Source organism: Ptychodera flava, unplaced genomic scaffold, assembly GCF_041260155.1.
Source record: "Ptychodera flava strain L36383 unplaced genomic scaffold, AS_Pfla_20210202 Scaffold_28__1_contigs__length_4768798_pilon, whole genome shotgun sequence".
Classification (NCBI taxonomy): Eukaryota; Metazoa; Hemichordata; class Enteropneusta; family Ptychoderidae; genus Ptychodera; species Ptychodera flava.
In genome coordinates this window covers 4,579,369-4,601,815 of record NW_027248350.1, presented here as the reverse complement: position 1 = coordinate 4,601,815, position 22,447 = coordinate 4,579,369, and the positions used below count along the sequence as shown (strand labels likewise).

Sequence of the window (22,447 nt, the reverse complement as noted above, 5' to 3'; positions counted from 1 at the left end):
ACAGTATCTTTGATGTATATAGCAAGTTTCAACAACTACAATCAAGTTAATTCAGATATATATCCCTAATTGGGAAAGTTCATTAAATATGCAAATTCGGAATTGGCTGAAGTAAAAATGCTTAAAGACTTTCAAAACTGTTGTATCATAGTAGCTCCAAATACATGTAGCAAGTTTCATCAACGTCCGTCAAGTCAATTCAAATAGATATCCCTAATTAGCAAAGTTTATTAAATGTGCAAATTAGGAATTGGCTAAAGAATATATTCAACCAGATATGAACTGTAAATGCTCACGTGTTTCAGTATATATTGAAGTTATGTGTAAATTTGAACCTTTGCCACATGTTTGCAACTTCATTGAAATTATTATGATCAAACATAATGAACAATAATCACCGCCGATTAAATCTAAAAGGTCATGAAGTATACAAATATGTAATTAGCTGAAATAAAAATATTAAAGTTATTTGACTGCTCTTATTGTATCACCACTTTATCTAGAAAGTGTAATTACCGTTGGCCAAGTCCTTCAAGCCATATACGCCGAGCTGTGAAAGCTCATTAGATATGCAAATTATAAATTAGCTGACATGAAAATGTGAAATGACTTTCGATATTGTTTTGACCTAGTACCTGGTATAATCATCAATGTACATAGCATGTTTTGCCAACTTTGATCAAGTAAATCCCGGTATATATACCTAATAAGCAAAGTTAATTAAATATGTAAATTAGGAAGTGGCTTTGGTAAAAATGCTTAGTGATTGTCAGTAATGTTGTATCATGGTATCTGCAATATGTGTAGCAAATTTTGTCAACATTGGTCAAGTCAATTCAGACATATATCTCTAATTAGGAAAGTTCATTAAATATGCAAATGAGGAATTGGCTGAAGAGAAAATGCTTGATGACTTTCAATAATATTGTATTATAGTGTCTTTAATGTACATAGCAAGTTTCATCAATTTTGATCAAGTCCATTCAGATAAATATCCCTAATTATGAAAATTCATTTAATATTAAAATTAGGTTTTGGCTGAAGTAAAAATGTCTTTTGACTTTCAATAATGTTATATCACAGTATCTTTGATGTATATAGTAAGTTTCAATAACTACAATCAAGTTAATTCAGATATATATCCCTAATTGGGAAAGTTCATTAAATATGCAAATTCAGAAGTGGCTGAAGTAAAAATGTTTAATGACTTTAAAATTGTTGTATCATAGTGGCTTCAATACATGTAGCAAGTTTCATCAACTTTGGTCCAGTCATTTCAAATATATATTCCTAATTAACAAAGTTCATGAAATATGCAAATTAGGAATTGGCTGAAATTAAAACGCTTAATGACTTTTCAATAATGTTAAATAATAGTATCTTTAATATACATACCAAGTTTGGTTACTTTGATCGAGTCAAATCAGACATATATCCCTAGTTAGGAAAGTTCATTAAATATGCAAATTAGCATTTATCTTTCATGTCACCCTTATTGGTTCCCACTGCTGATATATCTTGGTGTGATCAACATTTGTAGCAAATCTCATCAAATTGTGTGTAGTCGTTTTTAATATATATCCGTTTTTTCTAAAATCATTAATTATGCAAATGAGCAAAAAGTATGCAAGCCACACCCACGAAAAACTAATCAGTTCTTGCCATTTGCTAACTGAATATATGTACCAGTACATTATTGACAATCATTAAGCATTTTTACTTAAGTCAATTCCTAATTTACATATTTAATGAACTTTGCTTATTAGGGATATATACTGGGATTTACTTGATCAAAGTTGGCAAAACATGCTATGTACATTGATGATTATACCTGATTAAAACAATATCGAAAGTCATTTTACATTTTCATGTCAGCTAATTTATAATTTGCATATCTAATGAGCTTTCACAGCTCGGCATATATGGCTTGAAGGACTTGGCCAACGGTAATTACACTTGCTATATATTAATGGTGATACAATGACAGCAGTCAAGAACTTTAATATTTTTATTTCAGCTAACTACATATTTGTATACTTCGTGACCTTTTAGAATTAATCGGCGGTGATTATTGTTCATTATGTTGATCATAATAATTTCAATGAAGTTGCAAACATGTGGCAAAGGTTCAAATTTACACATAACCGGTATATAATGAAACACGTGAGCATTTTCAGTTCATATCTGGTTGTTTATTCTTTATCGTTCTAATCACAGTCGCTAAGTAATAGTTTTAGGGTACATGACGGAAGGGTCCGGTCACGTGACCCAGAAATGGGTTACACTGACCCTCCGCCGTGTACCTAGCTATTAGCGTCTGCGGTTCCTATAGGTATGCAGTTTGTCGTCGCGTTGCCGGGTCGCGTTGTAAAAACACCGATCGCCGACCAAACTTACAAAGGTCGCAATCTGTAATTTTCATCAGATGTGAAGATACTGATGACGTTGCAGCTGTTGCCGACGGTGTCATACCGAGACAGTATTTTCCTGGCAAATCTTTCTAGATAAAAGCCAATGACGATTTCAAGAATAATTGTTTGTACCACATCCGTTTTGGCACGTTTTTTTTACACGCGAAATGCAATTTGTAGTCCAATGAAGGGTAAAGCACCTGATATTGCGGACGGTTTATATGTTGTCGGCATAAAACGCAGCGTGTTAGCTGTTGCTCATGTACGCTGCAAACATTACTTTATTTATTTATAAATTCAAATGATGACGTCAATGCATTGCCACTGTGAGTTGCCATGGTGACTTGCATTTTCGTTGTACGCATATCAGGCGCTTAATGGTCTGCCGGATTCACACTTTTCTCGTTGCTAAAAAGATGTTCTTAAAATAATTTTAATGATAGTTCAGCATATCAAGTTCGATTCAACTCAAATTAAGCGAAATTTCTTTAAATAATTTGCAACAATTCTGAACGATATACTTGTTTTTCAAAGTGATGCTCTGATATTTGTGAGTCGCAATAGTCAGTCGCTCCCCCTCTTTTCCAAAGCAGCCATCCCCTTCAAGTAATGGTTTGACCATTATCTGCAGCACGAACCGCGTACTGTGTTCACAAACTCGAGGGGTCTTCTTTGCCATAGAAAAAAAAACATGGCCGCCCCAGCGCCCAGGTTTGATCTCGAAACATGTACACCACTTGCCGACGGCGAGCCATCGGCATCGAGGGATGAGGAGCCCAGCACGTCGAGCGCAGTGACAACAACCAACGAGCTCTTGTGTCTCGTGTGCTCTGACAAAGCGTCCGGGTACCACTACTCGGTCTATTCATGCGAAGGGTGCAAGGGTTTCTTCAAACGGACAGTGCAAAAACAACTGAAATATTCGTGCCGGGAAAAGGAGGTCTGCGAGGTGACCAAGTTCAGTCGAAACAACTGCCAATTCTGCAGGTTCCAAAAATGTTTGAACATGGGAATGAAAGTGGAAGGTGAGTAGAACATTCTTTTTAAAGCGCTTTTACAGTGTGGGATTGCATGTAACGACTGGTACCGTTTCTAGGCCAGGCCGCATACATAATAAATTTAAGGTCAAACCAATGATGTCACTCGCCACCGTATGCAATGAACGTACAACGGTACATACTGTTTCGTTCTGCTGCGGTGATTCTTTGCCGTACCAGCACCACTCCTTCGCTTGGCCGTGTCATCTTCCCTTGGACACTGAGCTCTGCAACAAACTGTTCAAGAGTAGGGATTTTCGGCCAGCTAGGATCGCCTCTGGCTCCCCCTGCGCAGAACAACAAAGGGAGTACTGGGGCCGCAGATGGCACCACAGGCGAATAAGGCATTTGTAGTGGAAACAACATATAAATATGAATATTATTTAATACGACCAGTCTAGTATTTTCTTACCTTTGTTACTTTTCTTCTCTACAGTTGCTAGATGTCACTGAATGTATATAGATCACCCCTGAATCAACATTATTAAACATGTATAGTATATAAGGAGAAGATGGCCAGGCCCAACAGCCAGACTTCTTATACATATCTGTTCAAGGGATTCAAATTTAGCACATCTTACCCGTTCATTTGATACTCTGTCAATTTGTGTCACCATAACTAATTTTGCTAAATTTGAGTCCCTTGTAATTAGGTACTAAGTGCCTGGCACTTTACAATGGGTCGTACTACCGGTAAATTACTGCCTGTAGCTGCCCGAGGACTGTCCGAGGAAAAAGTAGGCCAAATTTTGACCATGCTAACACTAACCCAATAGGTTCTCAACTTATATCATGCCTGGCCAACCAACAATAACATTGCTTTGGCATTTATGTGATGTTCTTTCTGGCAGTTGTGGAATCAGGAAAACTGGACTGTAAGGACATCGCATCTTGATAATGAGACCATATCATTCAATGCAAGGGGTACCAAAGCATTTCCTTGTGTACACTGGCAGCTTGACAACCTACCACCCCTTGCACTGAATGGTATGAACGCAAATCAAGATATGGGGAAGTGGAATCTGGTGTCTTCTGGGTTCAATAACCTCTGGAGAAAACATGTGTACGCCAAATCAATGTTTATATGGCCATCTTTTTTCTCAGGCTACCCTCAGGAGGTTCTCGGGCAGCAAGGGCAGTTAGGGGCAGTAATTAGTAAGACCGTTAACGACTGATCTTAAATAGTCCAATCGACACATCATTTCTTGATGGCCCAGACTCCTCACATTGAAAAGCCAAGAGAATAAAACCAGGTTAACATATGGTGAATAAAATACAAAAGGTTTTCACAGACATGTAGAGAGTCCGGCTGGCTTTGGGAGGTGGCCACTTCCCTTTTTAGTCCCCACGGACACCGTCCGGGGGGACTTATAGGTTTGGTCATGTCCGTGCGTGCGTGCGTCCGTCGTGCGTCCGTCCGTCCGTGCGTCCGTCCGTTCACGCAGATATCTCAGAGATGCCCAGGTCAATTTCTTTCAAACTTTGCACAAGGATAGTACCCTACCCCATACAGATGCACGTCGATTTGTTTCACAATGCGATCAAATTTGGCCGTGTTAGAGGACTTTTTAGTTTTCACCTCCATAGACTCCCATGTATAAGGCAGTGTCCATAGACTCCCATGTATAAGGCAGTCCATAGACTCCCATGTATAAGGCAGTCCATAGACTCCCATGTATAAGGCAGTCCATAGACTCCCATGTATAAGGCAGTCCATAGACTCCCATGTATAAGGCAGTCCATAGGCTCCCATGTATAAGGCCGAGAAAAATAAAAATTTAGTTTCTCATCGTATTCATATTGCAAAAAGGATGCAGTGACACAGTTTTCAGTCCCAACGGATGAAGTCCAGGGGGCTAATAGATTGGGTCATGTCCGTCCATGAGTCCATCCGTGAGTCCATCCTTTCACGCAGATATCTCAGATATTTTGACAAAATGTCACGTGACCTCGGTGACCTTTGACCTCAAATATACATTTGTATATAACTCATTAACCACAAGTGGTACACCCTTCATATATGGTATGATGGCACAGCTTATGACGCCACGTATTGTACCTCATTAATTATGCGCATATCTAATTTTGAGCAAGCCAATAGAGCTAGAGGTCTGATTTTTGGTATGTAGGGATAACTTAGCAATAAAATTTTTTTGACAAAATGTCACGTGACCTCGGTGACCTTTGACCTCAAATATACATATTTGTCCATAACTCAGTAACCACAAGTGCTACACCCTTCATGTATGGTATGATGGGACACTTTATGATGCCACATATTGTACATCATTAATTATGTGCATATCTAATTTTGAGCGAGCCAATAGAGCTAGAGGTCTGATTTTTGATATATAGGGATAACTTAGCACTACAATTTTTTTGACAAAATGTCATGTGACCTTGGTGACCTTTGACCTCAAATATACATATTTGTCCATAACTCAGTAACCACAAGGCTACACCCTTCATATATGGTATGATGGGACACCTTATGACGACACATATTGTACCTCATTAATTATGTGCATATCTAATTTTGAGCGAGTCAATAGAGCCAGGGTCTGATTTTTTGTATATAGGGATAACTTAGCAATAAATTATTGTGACAAAATGTCACATGACCTCGATGACCTTTGACCTCAAATATACATATTTGTCCATAACTCAGTAACCACAAGTGGTACACCCTTCATATATGGTATGATGGGAGACCTTATGATGCTTCATACTGTACCTCATTAATTATGCATATATCTAATTCTGAGCAAACCCATAGAGCTGGATGTCTGTCATACATATGCACATAGATTTGTTCTGTGATAGGATCCAATGAGGCCGCCATGTGGCTATTTTATTACGATTCTTTCATGTCCTGAACTACAGCTCAGACATGTATCAAGCGAATTTATTCAAAAGTATTTTTATCACAGACCTAATGAAGAGGCCTCTATCCTCTCTGAGGACCTGTAATCAAAGTACCCATTAACAAGTGGGGACTGTGTCATCAACGATGACTTGTCTTCCCTGTTTCTTCTTAAAATATGTGTGTGGACCCACATATGTAGATAATTATCCCCTAGTAACCTACAACACAACTGTCTGTAACTGCGCCGCTAGGTTGCTGATTTGGAACATACTCAGTGTTCGCGCTAGCGCTCGCCACACTCGCAAAATGCGAATAAAACTCTCATTTTGAGAAAAATTTTTGAAAGTCATTAGCCACGCTTGCGAATTGAATTTTTCGCCCCAAAATTGTTTGGACACATCGTCAGATCAATCACTCAACTACGATCGCCTCCGCACTATTACTTCCGGGTGCTGGAAGCAACCCGAATACTCCGTTCACCAGAATAGGAATGTATATATTTTATAGGGGTGAGCAAATTCACTACCCCGAACTCACGGGCTAGCAGTTTTTACCGCCGGGCAAGTAATTTTTGGTACCTCTACTAGCCCGATGGGCTAGCGTATGAAATGTAGGAGACAGCTGAGGAGAGTAGCAAAGTCGATCGGGAGCAAACAACATGTAGAAACCCATTGCCTGCGCAGCAAAATGAACACATGCAGAGACGGACGTTTCCGAGCCTATGTAACTGACATGAAATTCCTCATCCAAGTTCGATTTTAAAGAACGTATGCAATTCTGGGATGAAGAAGGAAATTGCAGCTTGAATTTAATCTCGGAAAAAAAGACAAACAAACCATACGATTTGACGTCAAGCTCCGTAAAAATTCAACTGAGGTGGGTCTACAGTACACCATGTACATACAGTAAACGCAGCGACGTCTGTCGCATGGCCGGCCATATGGCGGGAAGTAGGCATGGCTAGAGGTCACGGATCTAAAGTCGCATTTTACATATGATCATATTCCCCCGTTTTAGGGCGCACTATACATGCCATACATGTACACAAAAGACAGCTACACAAGTGTTGTGCTCTTCAGTTGGTTTATTTGTAACATTGAAAAAGAAAGAAAAACGCTGTAATATTGACTTAAATAGCCACTTATGAGGCCCTGTGCTTGCAGCAAGAAATGAGGTTTGTTGAGTGCAACTTCTGCACGCAAAGGCATGCAGGCAAAAAGTAATATCGCCACTAAATAGCCACTTATGAGGCCCTGTGCTGCAAACAAAGGTACCATACATGTACCTTTCAAAAACTCATGCCCTGCCCTTTTCCATGGACTGTCAATTAAAGGGTCGGTATAGTCGTCATAACTTTCCTTTTTTTTCACTTTTGTTTCATATGCCAATCGCCATTTCTGTTGTTTTTACTCACCAAATCATGTTGAAATGCCCACTGTTTAGCTTGTCAACACTATGTTTATACATGTAAAATGCACTGTCATTGTTTACTTTTGAATTCTGGTCTGGACTGGACTTCACTTGTCAACAACAACAATGTGGTCTGAACATGTGCAGGCTTTGTTGACAAGCTCCACACTGCGTACCTCAGTATACTTTGGGGAGTACATGAGGGAACTATATAGTTGACATTCAAAACAAAAAATGGTGAAAAGGGGCCATCTGCAGTGACAGCTTGCAGTACCAACACTCCAATACTCAAAATGTGTGTGATGTTAAAACAGCAGAAGAGATGTGGGAAAGGGATAAATTTCAGGAGCTTGGATTCACTGGGAATGTACCGTACTTTTCCAGAAAAGGATGGTAAAGTAGTGGTATTCCCTGGAGAGATGGTCACCTGACCTGTACAGTACAAGAGCTATGTCATGAGTAAGATTCTTGAGGAGTAAGAAAGACACAATATCCCTGGGAAGACTCAAGAGGAGTGTCAATCACGGCTGTTTTGTACCTTTGCGGGTTTCATCACTGTGATGTCAGTGGGTTTTTCATACACAACAGATTCAGTGTTTATCATACACAACAGATGTTAGCTTAAAAGTACAGGAGCTGTAACCACCGATATACTTTGGGGGGGCTGGAGTACACAATTTTTGTTTTTCATGTCACCTACAATTTCTTCTCTAACTCCCCCAGTTGAAACATATAACATACGGTACACAGTACTCAGCTTTTCAACTCTGCCTTTACATGTGTAGCAGTGTGCCCTCTAAGCCAAAATGATGCGCCATGACGCAAAAAAAAAATTCTCTGTGAATTGATGCAAGAAAATTTTGAGTTGAATAGGAAATAATACATGGTGACTCAAGAAAAATTAGCAAATTTTCAAATTGACTCAAAAGTTTTCTGTAATCCTGTTAGTTAGAGGGCACACTGATGTGTAGAATGCATTGTAGTTGTTGACATGCAAATTCTGGTCCGGACTAGAAATTGGAATCTAAAAGTAAACAGCAACAGTGTATTTCACACACTGTGTTGAAAGCTGAATACTGTATAGGTGTTTCAACATACTTTGGGGAAAAGAACAACAATTTGGAATTGTATTCAAAACAAAATAGAGAAAAAATCTTCAGAAAATACAGCCACATCCACTGACTGCCTAATATTACCCATGAATAACAAAAAAGTGTAAAGTGTATTGATGGAGCTACAGGTTGGCTCTATACCATTACATATGATCATGTCACAGACTGCATATGTCACAAAAAATGCAGTGTTTTTTGTTAAGGCCGGTACCTTGGTAAATGTTACCGGGGTTCCCCAGTCATTTTACCAGGGTTCCCCTCAGTATAACAATGCAATCAAGTTAGGGGGACAACAGCAATGTTACCGGGCTTCCCAAATCATTTACCGATGTTCCCCAACCTTAGCATGGAAATGAGTCGCACATGTTCGTCTCACGGAAAGAAGTCAGTGGGTCAGAGTTTTTGCTGTTACAACAATCTCCTTATGCTCCTACAGTATGTCAGATGACATGAATAGTGAGTCGAGAATATTGAGATTTATCCGGCAGGGTTGATACACACCTCTAAGTTAGAGAGCCATCACCATACCACTCTTTCAGCTGATAGTATCGCCACCAACAACAACAAACTGAAAATCAGGAAGCATGTGGTTACAAGTGTTTATAAATGCACAACTCTGCAGTCAGTAATGTCCGTTATGATTGTGTCAATAAAAAAATTACTGCTTGTCACTATGTGTGATTTTTTTTTTGGCAGCAAAATTTATCACATTTATGTCCCTGTATGTAGGTCCAGACGGTACAGTGGTACACTTTGAAAACTCTGATGTTATGTAGTCGATGAACGATACTGGGTGACTTGTGATATGCATTAACTGCTGTACTTACTGCCTGTCCACTGAGACAAAATATTCATACAACAGAAATTATCCCATTTGGCTTTTGGCTCTACGCGAAGTCATTGATACTTTTAGCACTTTCAAGTAAACCCATTGACATTCCAGACATCAAAATGGCAAGACGTGCTGTGGTAATTTCTGTGGTACATTGCTCATGTTTGTTTCAAGAAGTGTCCCCCTCGAGGCAAGAATCCTCAGGCTCTGCCCCAACAAAATCATGGCTAGAACAAAACCACTGTCATCTATTCTGTCATCTATTCTGCCCGATGCCAATTATTCTACAATTTCTGTAATTTTTTTCACAGCTGTCAGGGAGGACCGCACACCGGAGGGAAACAAAAAGCAAAACGGTTTAAAGACAGACAACGACACAGACGCCACGACTCGGCCATCGTCAAACAGAAACGAAAACAGAAACATTGATTTACCAGCTGAGCCGTTGAAAAACACAATACCGTCTTTCGAGGAGGAGGGTACACCGTGGGCCGAGAGCAAAGCCAGTGGGAACACGCCATTTGCAATACCTGAGCATAACGCTGAATACGAAAAACTGGCTGAGAACCTAATAGCTGCCAGGCCTGACATTGTACCAACATCAGACTGTGAGTACAGTTGAAGAGTTTTATACCGTACCTTAGTGTACCATACTGCTAGGCCTTACCTCACCATACCGGATGTACGGTATGTCATACCATATTTCATAACACAGCGTACCATTGCTATACACTGTACTCTGGTATACAGGTAGTATTCTTTACCTGTACTGTAGTATACCGGTATAAGTGCCAGTGCACTATTCTACGTTAGGGGAGCATGCACCTTGAAAGTGAAAGACTTTTGCTCAAAATTCCTGAATGAAACTTTCACCATTCTCTTACCAAATCAACAATAAAATCAGGGGTCACCGTGCACAGTTTGGAACTAGCGAAACATTACCCAACATTTTGCTATATTAATAATAATAATAATAACAAGACATTTTGCCCTCCCTGGTCTCAGCCAGAAATGGTTATACCCTACAGAGTTTTTTCCCATGGAATGAAAACAAATGTACTGGGCTGAGGCCCAAGTACAATAATAATAATAATAATAATAATAATAATATAATAATAATATTTTATTACTTGCTTGTTAATATAGGATTTACATCACATTTGTGGCAATAAAAGTGTGATACAAAAATAAGTTCCAATTTTCTTCCATAAAGATAAAGTATTACAGTATAATAATATGAGCTAATAATAAATATAACTAGGTATTTCTTTGTTTATATAAAGTAAAAATATAATCTGCAAGTTGTTTATTAAGTGAAGTGTATTTCAAATTCAAAATGGCCGCCATTCCTCAGATAACACTATTAGGGGTGAGCAGGTTAAATATGGTTGGTATTCAGAAAGTTGTTGCTTTCCATGCATGTTAAGATAAAAAAGTATTTACCTCCCTTCTTTCTGTTCTGTCAATAATTTGCAAAGGGAAAGTCTTAGACATGACCCTACCTCTTTCACCACTATGGTTCGACCAATCTTGTTGTTTTCTATGGTAAGTTGGACCTCTACACAGAGACGTAGAGGTGAGATGGATATAAATGTTTCACATTTTCCCTCCCTGGCAGGCTTGAAGGACATGAGTTACCTTGGCATTGATGATCTGATGCAGTATGGTTACAAGGAATTGCAGCTGATCATCAAATGGGCCCGGCAAGTTCCGGGATTCCGTGATCTGCTCCTGGAGGATCAGATGGCCCTGCTGAAGGCATCCTTCATGGAATTGAACGTCCTGAGACTGGCATACAGGTATGAAGAGCTTTCAATGCTCTGATATTCCCATCCACCAACGCAATTCAATATTACCGCATTCCGGAAGAACAGCCGCCCTCATTTTTGAAGTCAATGCTCATCTGAGGGTGCTTGCGATGGTTAATAAATACAAACATACCCCCTAAGACAGTGTTGAATCTTAGCACAGCCTGTAACAATGATTACAGACACATTGCAATGTTACTAAATCTTAAACATCAGCTAGTAGTGCCCATGTTGTACAAAAAAACGTTGTTGGGAGATACAGCACTTCATGTTCATTTAAAACATTAGCACGTATACGTATCTGCACAAGACTACTTGTAGTTACTTCACAATCAGAAATCCCACGACAAACAGTTAACCAGCACTTCCTTCATTTTAGTGGCACAATGCTACTGGTACTGTAATCTCTACATGAAGTCCCTTTTGGCAAAAGTTATATTTGTTAAGTAATTGTATGATTCTGGAGGGCGACTTAAGGTTGTACGATCGGAAAAAGTAAAAGTAATGTCAATTTTTTCAAATGGGGATTTTTGAATACCTACATATGTGAATAGTCCAAAACTTGGAAAAAAAGATGGGGTCACCGCGCTTGTTTTTTTACAAAATGACATTAAAAATTCACGGTTTTTCACAAAATCACTAAAAATCAATAAAACAGGTCATCATTTTCATATTTATATCATGATTGCATTTTTCACGTTTACACTGTAAAAGAATAAAGAAATTATAAACCTAAGCTACTTTGAAGATTTTACTTACATTAAAATTGAGTATAAAAGTCATCTTATTTATTTTTTAACCAAAATTGCAAACAAATATGCCCCAAATTTTAGGAATGGGAGAGGGTAATTTATTAATTATTGATAGTTTCTACTAATGTCAATTTTCTCAAACTTTGCCAAATAATAGCGCTTTTTGTGAATTTTCCAAAACCACATTTTGTTTAGTAGGTCACCGAGCTCGATTTTTCACAATTTTGCAAAAAAAACTGGGATTTACAGGTTCTGGCAATAAACCATGCTCTCCCGGGTTCGTCGCATGAGGGCGCTCTTTAATGCCGCTGACCTGCCGTGGCTCAGTGGCCCGTCCAGGCATGGTCATGATTTAAGCCTACCATTAAACTTTAATGAGAGGGAAATGACAGAACAAAGCAAAGACTTAGGTTCTTCTACTTTTAGAGTCTATATATTAATACAGCATACAAAAAATCACGTAATATTTATTGCCGTAACGCTTATCGGTGGGGATTAGGTTTACTTTGGCTGCACGCTAAGTAAGTTGTCACACACCGTGGCCTACGTGGAGCCAGGAGCCGAGGCCGTGAACTTGGCGTTTCTCCATCGTAAACGGTAAAGGCAAGCCCGCAACTGACACAAGTGTCAAGATTTTCGGCTAGTTCACTCAAATCGACTATGCGACGGCCATTCTTCCATTCTCCGGTAGGTCTACTAGCGACACTATCATTGGAATTATAACCACGAATAGCAAATCAGACGTCACACTTCTGATTTACGCTGTACAGGCTACGGTCATGTTGCATTTTTTTTATCTCTTTGCTGAATTCTCGTACCTTCCGGCGTGTTTTGATGGCACGCTGAACATTTTCTCGGCGCGATTTTCCTTACCTGCAGACGACATTTTGTACAACGCAAAAACGTTCGGAACATCACTATGGGCGCGTGGTTACTATGGGTACATTTCGGCGCAGTACGCTTTTTTTTTCCGATCGTACATCCTTAATAGAAGTGCATATCACATACCGGTATGCCTGAGGTGCTTCTTTTGGCAGCTCTGTGAAGCCTAGCGTCACTTTCTCACATGTTTGGTGTGCCCATTGTAGACTTTGTGATCCTTGAGAAATGGATAGTTGAAAACTTCAGATTTCTGTCGTTTTAATCATTTGTATGATACTCCTGGTATTTTTTGCTTCATCTCAACTACGGTACTTACATTGATTTCGCAGATCAAGGAACACTACAGGGTGCGTCAAGTTTGGCGCCGACGTGAAATTGACGACGGAGCAGTCTATCAAGATTGGCTGGGGTCACGAACTCATCCAATCAACTCTAGATTACGTCATTAGAATCAAGGAGATCAACTTGGACCATCCGGAATTCTGTTTCCTTAATGCCATTGTCTTGACTTATCCAGGTAAATGCAGAATCTGGAGAAAGATCAAAAATGTATTTATAGCTCTCACTCTCACATTGTCAATATATTGAAATATGTAACCTCATAATAACATCACTTTTTAGTCCCCACGGACACCGTCCGGGGGGACTTATAGGTTTGGTCATGTCCGTGCGTGTGTGCGTGCGTGCGTGCGTGCGTCCGTCCGTGCGTCCGTCCGTCCGTTCACGCAGATATCTCAGAGATGCCTGGAGCGATTTCATTCAAACTTGGTACAAGGATTACTTCATATGTCATACAGATGCACGTCAATTTGTTTTTTGATACGATCCAATATGGCTGCCAGGCGGCCATTTTATTATGATTTTTTCATGTACAGAGCCATAACTCAGACATGTTTCAACCGATTTTATTCAAAGCTGGTACAAGGACATTGACCAATGTCATAGATATGCACATCAATTTGTTTTGTGATACGATCCAATATGGCCGCCAGGCGGCCATTTTGTTACGATTTTTTCATGTACAGAGCCATAATTCAGGCATATCTCAACCGATTTTATTCAAACTTTGTACAAGGACATTGACCTATGTCATACATATTCACGTCGATTTATTTTGTGATACGATTCAATATGGCCGCCAGGCGGCCATTTTATTACGATTTTTTCATGTACAAAGCCATTACTCAGGCATGTTTTAACTGATTTTATTCAAAGTTGGTACAAGGACATTGACCAATGTCATATATATGCACGTCAATTTTTCATGTGATACGATCTAATATGGCCGCCATGCGGCCATTTTGTTACAATTTTTTTCATGTACAGAGCCATAACTCAGGCATATCTCAACGGATTTTATTCAAACTTAGTACAAGGACATTGACTAATGTCATACATATTCACGTGGTTTTGTTTTGTCATACGATTCAATATGGCCGCCAGGCGGCCATTTTATTACCATTTTTCATGTACAGAGCCATTACTCAGGCATGTTTCAACTGATTTTATTCAAAGTTGGTACAAGGACATTGACCAATGTCATAGATATGCACGTCAATTTTCATGTGATACGATCCAATATGGCTGCCGTGCGGCCATTTTATTACGATTTTTTCATGTACAGAGCCATAACTCAGGCATATCTCAACGGATTTTATTCAAACTTGGTACAAGGACATTGACCTATGTCATACATATGCACATTGATTTGTTTTGTGATACGATCCAATATGGCCGACATGTGGCCATTTTATTACGATTTTTTTCATGTCCTGAACTACAACTCAGACATGTATCAAGCGAATTTATTCAAAAGTATTTTTATCACAGACCTAATGAAGAGGACTCTATCCTCTCTGAGGACATGTAATCAAAGTACCCATTAACAAGTGGGGACTGTGTCATCAACGATGACTTGTTCTTAGAAATTTGTAGTGGGGCTGAAAATTACAGGACAGGCAGGCTTTTCGTCAAGTGTCATGGCAAGCATGACACTGCAGTGTTAATGGACACAGGCTACAGTTTGCATTTAACCCTTTCGCCACCATGGGTTAGCCCAAATCCATTGTTATCAATGGTGAATGTGGACCTGTTTACAGGGAGTTGGGGGTGAACAGGTTAATTTAACCCTTTGAGCGCCAAAGTCAATTTTGTCATGTTCAATTTTTTCAAAGTTTTCCAAAATTTTGGTTAAAAGCTGTAGCCAATGTAATATGATGCCCATGTGGTCAGAAATTATCAAAAAGATTCCAGAAAAATAGATAAAAATTGGTAAAATGTTGCAGTAAAATTTTGGCGTGAAACATTACGGCACATAAAGGGTTAATCACCAGTAAGCTAGGGTGTTGTTAGAGCTCAGGGATACAATACTTGGCAAGAGGCTTTTAACGCAATGGTTTCATCTGGAGGCTGTTGTATTTTATAGCGAAGTTGGACTTGATGAAAGCAAAATAGGGATGACCAGCAATAGTTGAATTACACCATGAAGTTTTTCACTTTTGATTTCTCTCTCAGATGCAGCAGGATTGAAGGACAAGGCCAGTGTGACTGAACTTCAGGCCAAGATCGTCGACGCCCTCCGATATTACGTCAAGTCTCGTTACCCGAACGACCAGAAAAGGTATGCCAAGGTGTTGCTACGACTACCTGCTCTGCGTACAGTGGCATCCAAGGCAACAGAAAGATTTCTATCCATGACACTAGATGGCACCATTCATCTCAACGATTTAGTCTCTGAAATGATGGCATAAAAACCTGCTCAGTACAGTTGAAGTAGTTCGCACCTTGAAAATAAAAGGCTCCAATTTTCCTCCCTGCAAATTTCAAACACTCTTTCAAAATCTAGAATGAAAGTTTGGAGGTCACAGTGCAAATTTTGTTACTAGAGAAACAATTTTCTCAGTAGTTACCGATATTTGAAATTCAAAATGGCTGCCACCCCTGCGTTGTCTCTGTGGGGAAAAATAAAATTCCGAATTTTCACAAAACTAGGTGGCTGACAACTTTACTTAATCCAAGAGCTTCAAAGTAAGCCCCCACAAGTCGGTCAAAAACAGAATTGTGAAAGTTTGAGAGTCCAAATATTTGCCCCCAGGAACATCCATTTGTCTGTCCACTGTTTTTAATTCTAACTGACAACATGTGTAACTTGAAGGATATTTCTGACAGTAGCTAGGTCAAAGAAAGCTCTGCTCATGCTGGTTGTTGCCGTTAAGATTTTGTCTGTCGAGATATGCAGAATTTGCATAATAAGAGGTTCATTAGTATGCAATTATGCAAATCTTTCACACAAAATAAAACAGTTATCAGGGTCTCCGGCAACAAGATGTCTTGACAACTCCCCTAAAGCAAACCCCATAGAACAGATACCTAGTATTGTAAGACTAATTTGTCACCCTTACCCTCAAGCACAGATCAGACAAAATCTGGCGGCAGCTTCTCTCACATGAGTCTCTGTCTTGTTAAATTTTTTTTAGAGGATGCACTAGAACAGCGTCACTGCCCTTGTGGTGTATTAGCATATGCTTTGGATATACATTCATCATGAGGCAAGATGAGACCTTTTGAATTCCACCCCACCCCACCCCTATACACCACCATGCTTTAGCCCATACCCATTGTTATCAATGGTGAGTTTGTACCAGTTTACAGGAAATGGGGGGGGGGGGGGGAGAAGGGTGGACAGCTAATTTGGTAGATCATACAATCACTCTTGTACTTGAATAATCACTATTTCACACAGATGGGCACAGTCAAGAAATTGCTGTGGTCGTCCTACTTCCATGTAACTTCCAGCTTTTCTGGCCGAGAATAGAGAACAGATCATTTATTGATACCATGATAAATAGTAATGCAGACACCATTCCTACTGGCATGTCTGTGGAAGAAGTAGCAACAGTATTCAGACAAAATGTTCAAAATTAAATGATTTTTCTGTCAGATTTGAAATTAAACACCCAGCAAAGAAACATTAGGGGAAGGCTGCATTAACTTGCATGGTACCTGAAACCCGAGTCCTTGCCTGAGCAACTCGGGTGACAAACTGAAGACTTTTAATCCCCAAGGTGTGAATGTTCCATTGTTTTGTTTATCTCATCCAGCTGGTGCCATTGTAGTGCCATTGTCAGGATTAATTGATTGTAGGAAAGGCAGGTCTGTGAAATTGATCCTCTAGGGAAGTAGGGTATTCCTAAGTTAATGGAGCCTTCCCGTAATGAACATGGCTTTCGAAGCCATCCAACTATATCCCATCTCTAAAACAAGGTGATTCAATAAGCAAGCAAAGTTGAAGCAATCTTGACGGCAACGCCGCCACACAGTTTAGAGTTCACAATGCATATAATGAAATTTTGATTCTGATTCTGATTTGGAAAATCTGTGAAATGAAAGTCATGCACACTGTCTTTAAATGAATGATGAAATGATTTTTTTATAGAGCTCGCTTTATGTTTTCTTGCTGTTTGATGTCCACATGTTGATAATCAAAGCTGTAGGATCGTTTTATATATCGTAGAAGGACGATAGTTTTAACTTTTCATGTTCATTTGGGAATGTTTCCAGAATTTTATTCTGGGAAAAGGCAACTCATTATCTCATTCTCCCAAATGTTTCTTGAAGAACAAAACCTTTCCCACAATAAGCAGTTTTCTGGTTAGACTAAAAGAGCCATTGTTCAAAGGCATTCTTTGTTCCCCAGGACATGGGGGTTGGAGCAGAGAGAGCGCCCTCAAGCGACGGATCTTCCAGTCTCTCTTATTGTTGACAAATTGATAATACCAGCGACCAGAACAGTCATCATTAACAACATTAGACATGACAAATAATAATAGAAAAATTAACAGCTTAGCATCAGGCATTTGAACATGATATTGGGAAAAGAAAAATGCTTTACAAACAGGACAATTTACTTGAAAATACATGAACAGTTACAACTATTGGAATAGTTATAAAAGCCAGCTGCCTGCCGTAATAACTCTTTATTTTCTGATTCAACACAGGGTATGATTGTGACACGGGATAGTCGCATATGATTGTGACATGGAATAGTCGCACATACTGATTGAAAAAAAAAATTAGGAAAAAGCTGAAATAAATTATGAAGGGCACAATGCGTAGAATTCGGGGCTGGGAGTAATTTTTTTAATCAGAACGGGTTCAGAATGACATATCTTTCTGCTTATTGCGCATAGAATTAACTGCTATGAGTAGTTTACAAAAAAAGGCTTTAATATTTAATTGTAATTTATATTCTGAAAATATTTTTAAGGAAAGAAAATATTGTCAAAAAGAATCATATGTGTTCTCTATAATGTATAGGTAAAGTTATGAATTAATGTTGTTTGCAGCTGGATGACAAATTTTATCAATGATTGATAAAATATTGAAAGTCTTATTTCCAATGTGTACATTTGAATGTTTTGCCATATGGTCCAACAGTTTGACCAGTGTAGGTTGTAAGTACTGATTTGTGATTTGACCAGAGAGGCAGCCATACTATAGCTGTCCTGGCACACCCGAACAACACTTACTGGACCCCCTAGGATTGTGTTAATTGGCAAAAATTGCTCAAGATTGGGTCCAGTCTTGCTGGTTAGCAAGCACTGGTGGTAACCGACAGTGTATAATCCCCAAGTGATGTAATATTTGTTATTTTTTGTGTGATTTTTATCAGTGATCTGTGTTGGGGGACAACTGCCATTCTGTACACTATGGACCAATGTAGGCATCGTATCGACATTTCTCTCCATTGGAGAGTCTGGTCTTTGTAAATCCTAGGTGCAAGCCTCCATTTGAGTATTTGAGTGTCTTCAGTGACCTTGAAAAGTGTCTTCAGTGACCTTGAAAAGATAGGTTTTAAGACTTGCTGGTATGGCAGGAGTGATCGTTGGTGGACACTCTCCATTTGACTCAAACTAACAGAGATTTTCTGCTGGTGCCCTCATCTGCATATTCTGTCCGTAACCATGACAACTCCTTTGTTTACAAGTGATCAATGTGAAAGGCTGTCTGTCCTCAAATCTTCACTCCTGCTGCATGTGGGTCTAAGACTGAATAACAACTACACAAAACAAACAAACAAACGGGCTGGATAGATTCAGGGCTAAAATAACAAGACAGAAAGACAACAACAAAAATGTACAAACAGAGTGAAAAAATGGCATGTATTAGCGGTGTGAGATTTCTAATCATTGCATAATCACATTCTGATGAAATGTGTTTCATGCAGAAAGGACGACAGTACCATAACAAGATGATTATGCAAATTGAATAGAATTATTGTTTTTTTATTTATCAGTCAGTTACTCCTCTATGTTTTTTTTTATTTTTTTCCTTTTATATGTAAGTTGTTTGTTTGTTTTTGTTTGGTTGTCGGTTATATCTGATCTGAGATCCCTGTAGTTAAATTTGACTCCATTGTGGTTTTGCATACCGTTGCTCTGCATACGGATGTCCTTCAGACGTCATAATGCCTTGCCTGCAATGGGGGTCTCAGTGTGCCAGCGTGATAGATGGTTGTGGCCTTGAGTGTCAAAAGACAGTACTTACCCTGCCTGACTGCCAATGATTTCGTGAATGGCGCAAATAATATCGCCGCGTCTACCTTCAGCGATTTTTAAAATTTATTCTTTTCTGAAAATGCCTTCAAAAGAGCCAGAGCTACATCTGCATTGCAATTTTTTTACACTCCTCAGTGAGTGATTGTGTTCTTGTTTCATTGCGTGGTGAATATAATTGTTTGAATTTTGTGTCGATTTTTATGCGTTTCTATTCTGTGAAATATCCCAGCAGTGCCTTTGCATTCAGTGATGTAAAATTATTATGTAAGTTTGTCAATTTCTCTAAAAAAAATTAGCCAACAGGTTATTTTTCCTCTCTGGCTCCAAGATGTATTATTTGTATATTTGTAGTGCGCTGTTGAAATTCATAATTCATAAAATTGATATGTGTAATTGTTATTCACTTCATCACACATGAATGACACCTTTCAACTCAGAAAGAAAATGTGTTTGAGTATTGGCTGACAAGTCAAGAAAAATGGTAACGACTTTTGTATGATGATGTAGATTCAAATCTTGACCAACTCTTTTAAGAACACAGACAGTCCCCAGCCCCCCTCCCCCAATTAGTGCAATCAATAGAGTGGATGGCCCTACATGAAGGGGAAAGGGGAGGGAGAGGGGTTACAAGTTTATACAAATCACTGTATGTTGATGGAAAAACATTTCATCTCTCTTTTCCTTTCTCAGGCATTTACATCGCTGATAATGACTTAATTTATGGAGCACTGAGAAAGCTTCAGACATTGTATGAAAGGTCTTTGTAAATAAGGGCTTGATCAATGAATGCATTTCGTGTACACAAAAAAAGAATATTACAAGTTTTCAGTCTGTGACTTTATCCAGAGATGTAATTGTAATACTTTTACTGGTTTGTGTATCCATATTTGGTATTGTTTCAACAGTTCAATTCACAATTTGTGATTTTGTTTTTCCGTTTGTTTGTATTTCCATAACGGCATTCACCTAAATCATGCTCCCTTGTCTTTGACCACGAGTGGTAACTGATCGCCCCATACGTAGAGTGCAGTATGAAGAAAAACAAACAAAAGTTGGTAAGCGGCCTACAGAGGGCGCTATCCAGAATCAGTCAACTTTATCATTGCTGGTCGCCGCGTACTTCCTAAAAATTGAAAGAGCCAAACTTTAAGTGCAAACTTTACGAAATAACGTAAGGTTTTTCAAAAAGTTGTCTTCTTTTTAAAAAACAATCTATGTCCTGATCAGTTCTTTGTTCAATATTCTCATTCGTTCCTTGTATACTTTGAAGTCCAGTTTAATATTTTCAGATTTTTGCACATGAATTGTGGGTCATTAATTGAATAAAGAAGGATGCACTTGTCATTCGGTGGCAAAACTATCAAGTATTTTGTAGATCACTTCTGTCAATCAAGACTGGTGATAGCCAGTTGACTCTTTCATCAAGCTTGTTTGTGTTAAATCTCTGCGTTCACTGTTTGGCAAGAATCCTTTCATTCCCGGAAACATTCATTTCTTTTCACCTTTTTAAAAAGGCCTGTTTCGGCGTCAGATCGTTTTGCAAGGAAACTTACACACTAGATTACAATTTCAATGGAAAACGAAAGGCTACGACACTCCATAATCCTCTTACAGACGAGAACAACTTGATCCCGCGGATCAAGTCCCAAGCCGCCTTGGGTCTCTATCATTTTGGTTTCTGCAGCTTATTATACATAGTGATACAATCAAACAATGGAGGAGACAATCACCACTGTATATTATAGCCCAAACATGGGACAATGTGCCCGAGGGGAGGTGACCATTTGCCCGACGTAAGGAGGGCAAATGGTCTCCTGCCCCGAGGGTACATAGTCCCATGTTTGGGCTATAATGTTTTTATTACATGCCTCTCTTATACAGTTTTCACTCAAAATATTTAGATTCATTGGTAAATGATAATCCAATGCTTTATTTCCATCTTAGACGAAAATCCCCGTTAACAATGGAACGATTTTCATCATCGAATGGCGCAATGATATATTTAAACTACTGTTATGCGGTTTATCAATTTTTTTTCTGCAAAATTTTCCAAAACCGGATTTCCTGTGCAAAACATGAAATTTCGACACTTTACATAAGAAGTTGCCAAGTTGAAAATAGTTCCGGTATACTTTCAGTCCAATGATGACTATGCGGCCCGCGACGTCATCGACGAGTTACCATTGAATCCTATGGAGCGCGCGACGTTCGATATACGAGGCATGTAATAAAATACAAGATACTGTACTGCCAGAATTTTACCTTGACCATTTTATGAATTGTAGCTATAAATTTTTAGATAACCCGGATCATGACTTTCTTGTAGCTCCTTTGCCCGGATCGAAGTCGTTAGAACAGCGCCACCAACGTTCAAACATGATTCTCGATTGTTTTTCGGGCGGCCAGTGTCGTACGTACTTTTACCGAAGCCGGAAGCGGGGGGGGGGGGGGGGGGGGGGGGGGGGGGGGGGGGGGGGGTTGGCTGGATAGATGGAAAATATTAATGACAACTTTTCGTGAACTCAAAACCATTCCAGCGATTTCATCGTTCCTTTCAATGGAGGGTGTTATTGGCACTGTGCCCAAAGGTCGTACAGGACTCGCACAGGCACTGTACCAAAGTTACATTGGCGAGTATAATGAAAGTAAATTCACAGTCACTCGTGAGCTATTTAGCTCTGGGACTATTCGCCCCATAGACGTGTACATAAGCGAGAAAAAATTATGTACACACGTCTATGCATGCTATGGGGCGAAGAGTCCCAGAGCTGAATAGCTCA

The 22,447-nt window shown here is 39.2% G+C and overlaps 1 protein-coding gene across 2 annotated transcripts; it reads left to right on the top strand.

The window, feature by feature from the left end:
* Positions 1 to 3,015: 3,015 nt before the first annotated feature.
* LOC139127041 (retinoic acid receptor RXR-alpha-B-like) lies at positions 3,016 to 21,027 on the top strand. 2 transcript variants are annotated; one of them, XR_011550903.1, is made up of 6 exons: positions 3,016 to 3,436; positions 9,980 to 10,276; positions 11,287 to 11,467; positions 13,440 to 13,627; positions 15,625 to 17,079; positions 17,330 to 21,027. XR_011550903.1 is itself a non-coding variant. In XM_070692968.1 (5 exons), the coding sequence occupies exons 1-5, from the start codon at positions 3,103 to 3,105 to the stop codon at positions 15,858 to 15,860; spliced, it is 1,236 nt and encodes a 411-aa protein (XP_070549069.1). In that variant the 5' UTR covers positions 3,016 to 3,102; the 3' UTR covers positions 15,861 to 21,027. The 2 variants fall into 2 exon arrangements, 1 of the variants encoding a protein (XP_070549069.1); XM_070692968.1 differs by having other exon boundaries at positions 15,625 to 21,027.
* The last annotated feature ends 1,420 nt before the right edge of the window (positions 21,028 to 22,447 follow it).

Coding starts and splice junctions, on each gene's coding strand:
- LOC139127041 (XM_070692968.1), top strand. CDS start 3,103: ATGGCCGCCCCAGCGCCCAGGTTTGATCTCGAAACATGTACACCACTT. Junction 11,468..13,439: donor GTCCTGAGACTGGCATACAG/GTATGAAGAGCT, acceptor TTGATTTCGCAG/ATCAAGGAACACTACAGGGT. Junction 13,628..15,624: donor CATTGTCTTGACTTATCCAG/GTAAATGCAGAA, acceptor TTTCTCTCTCAG/ATGCAGCAGGATTGAAGGAC.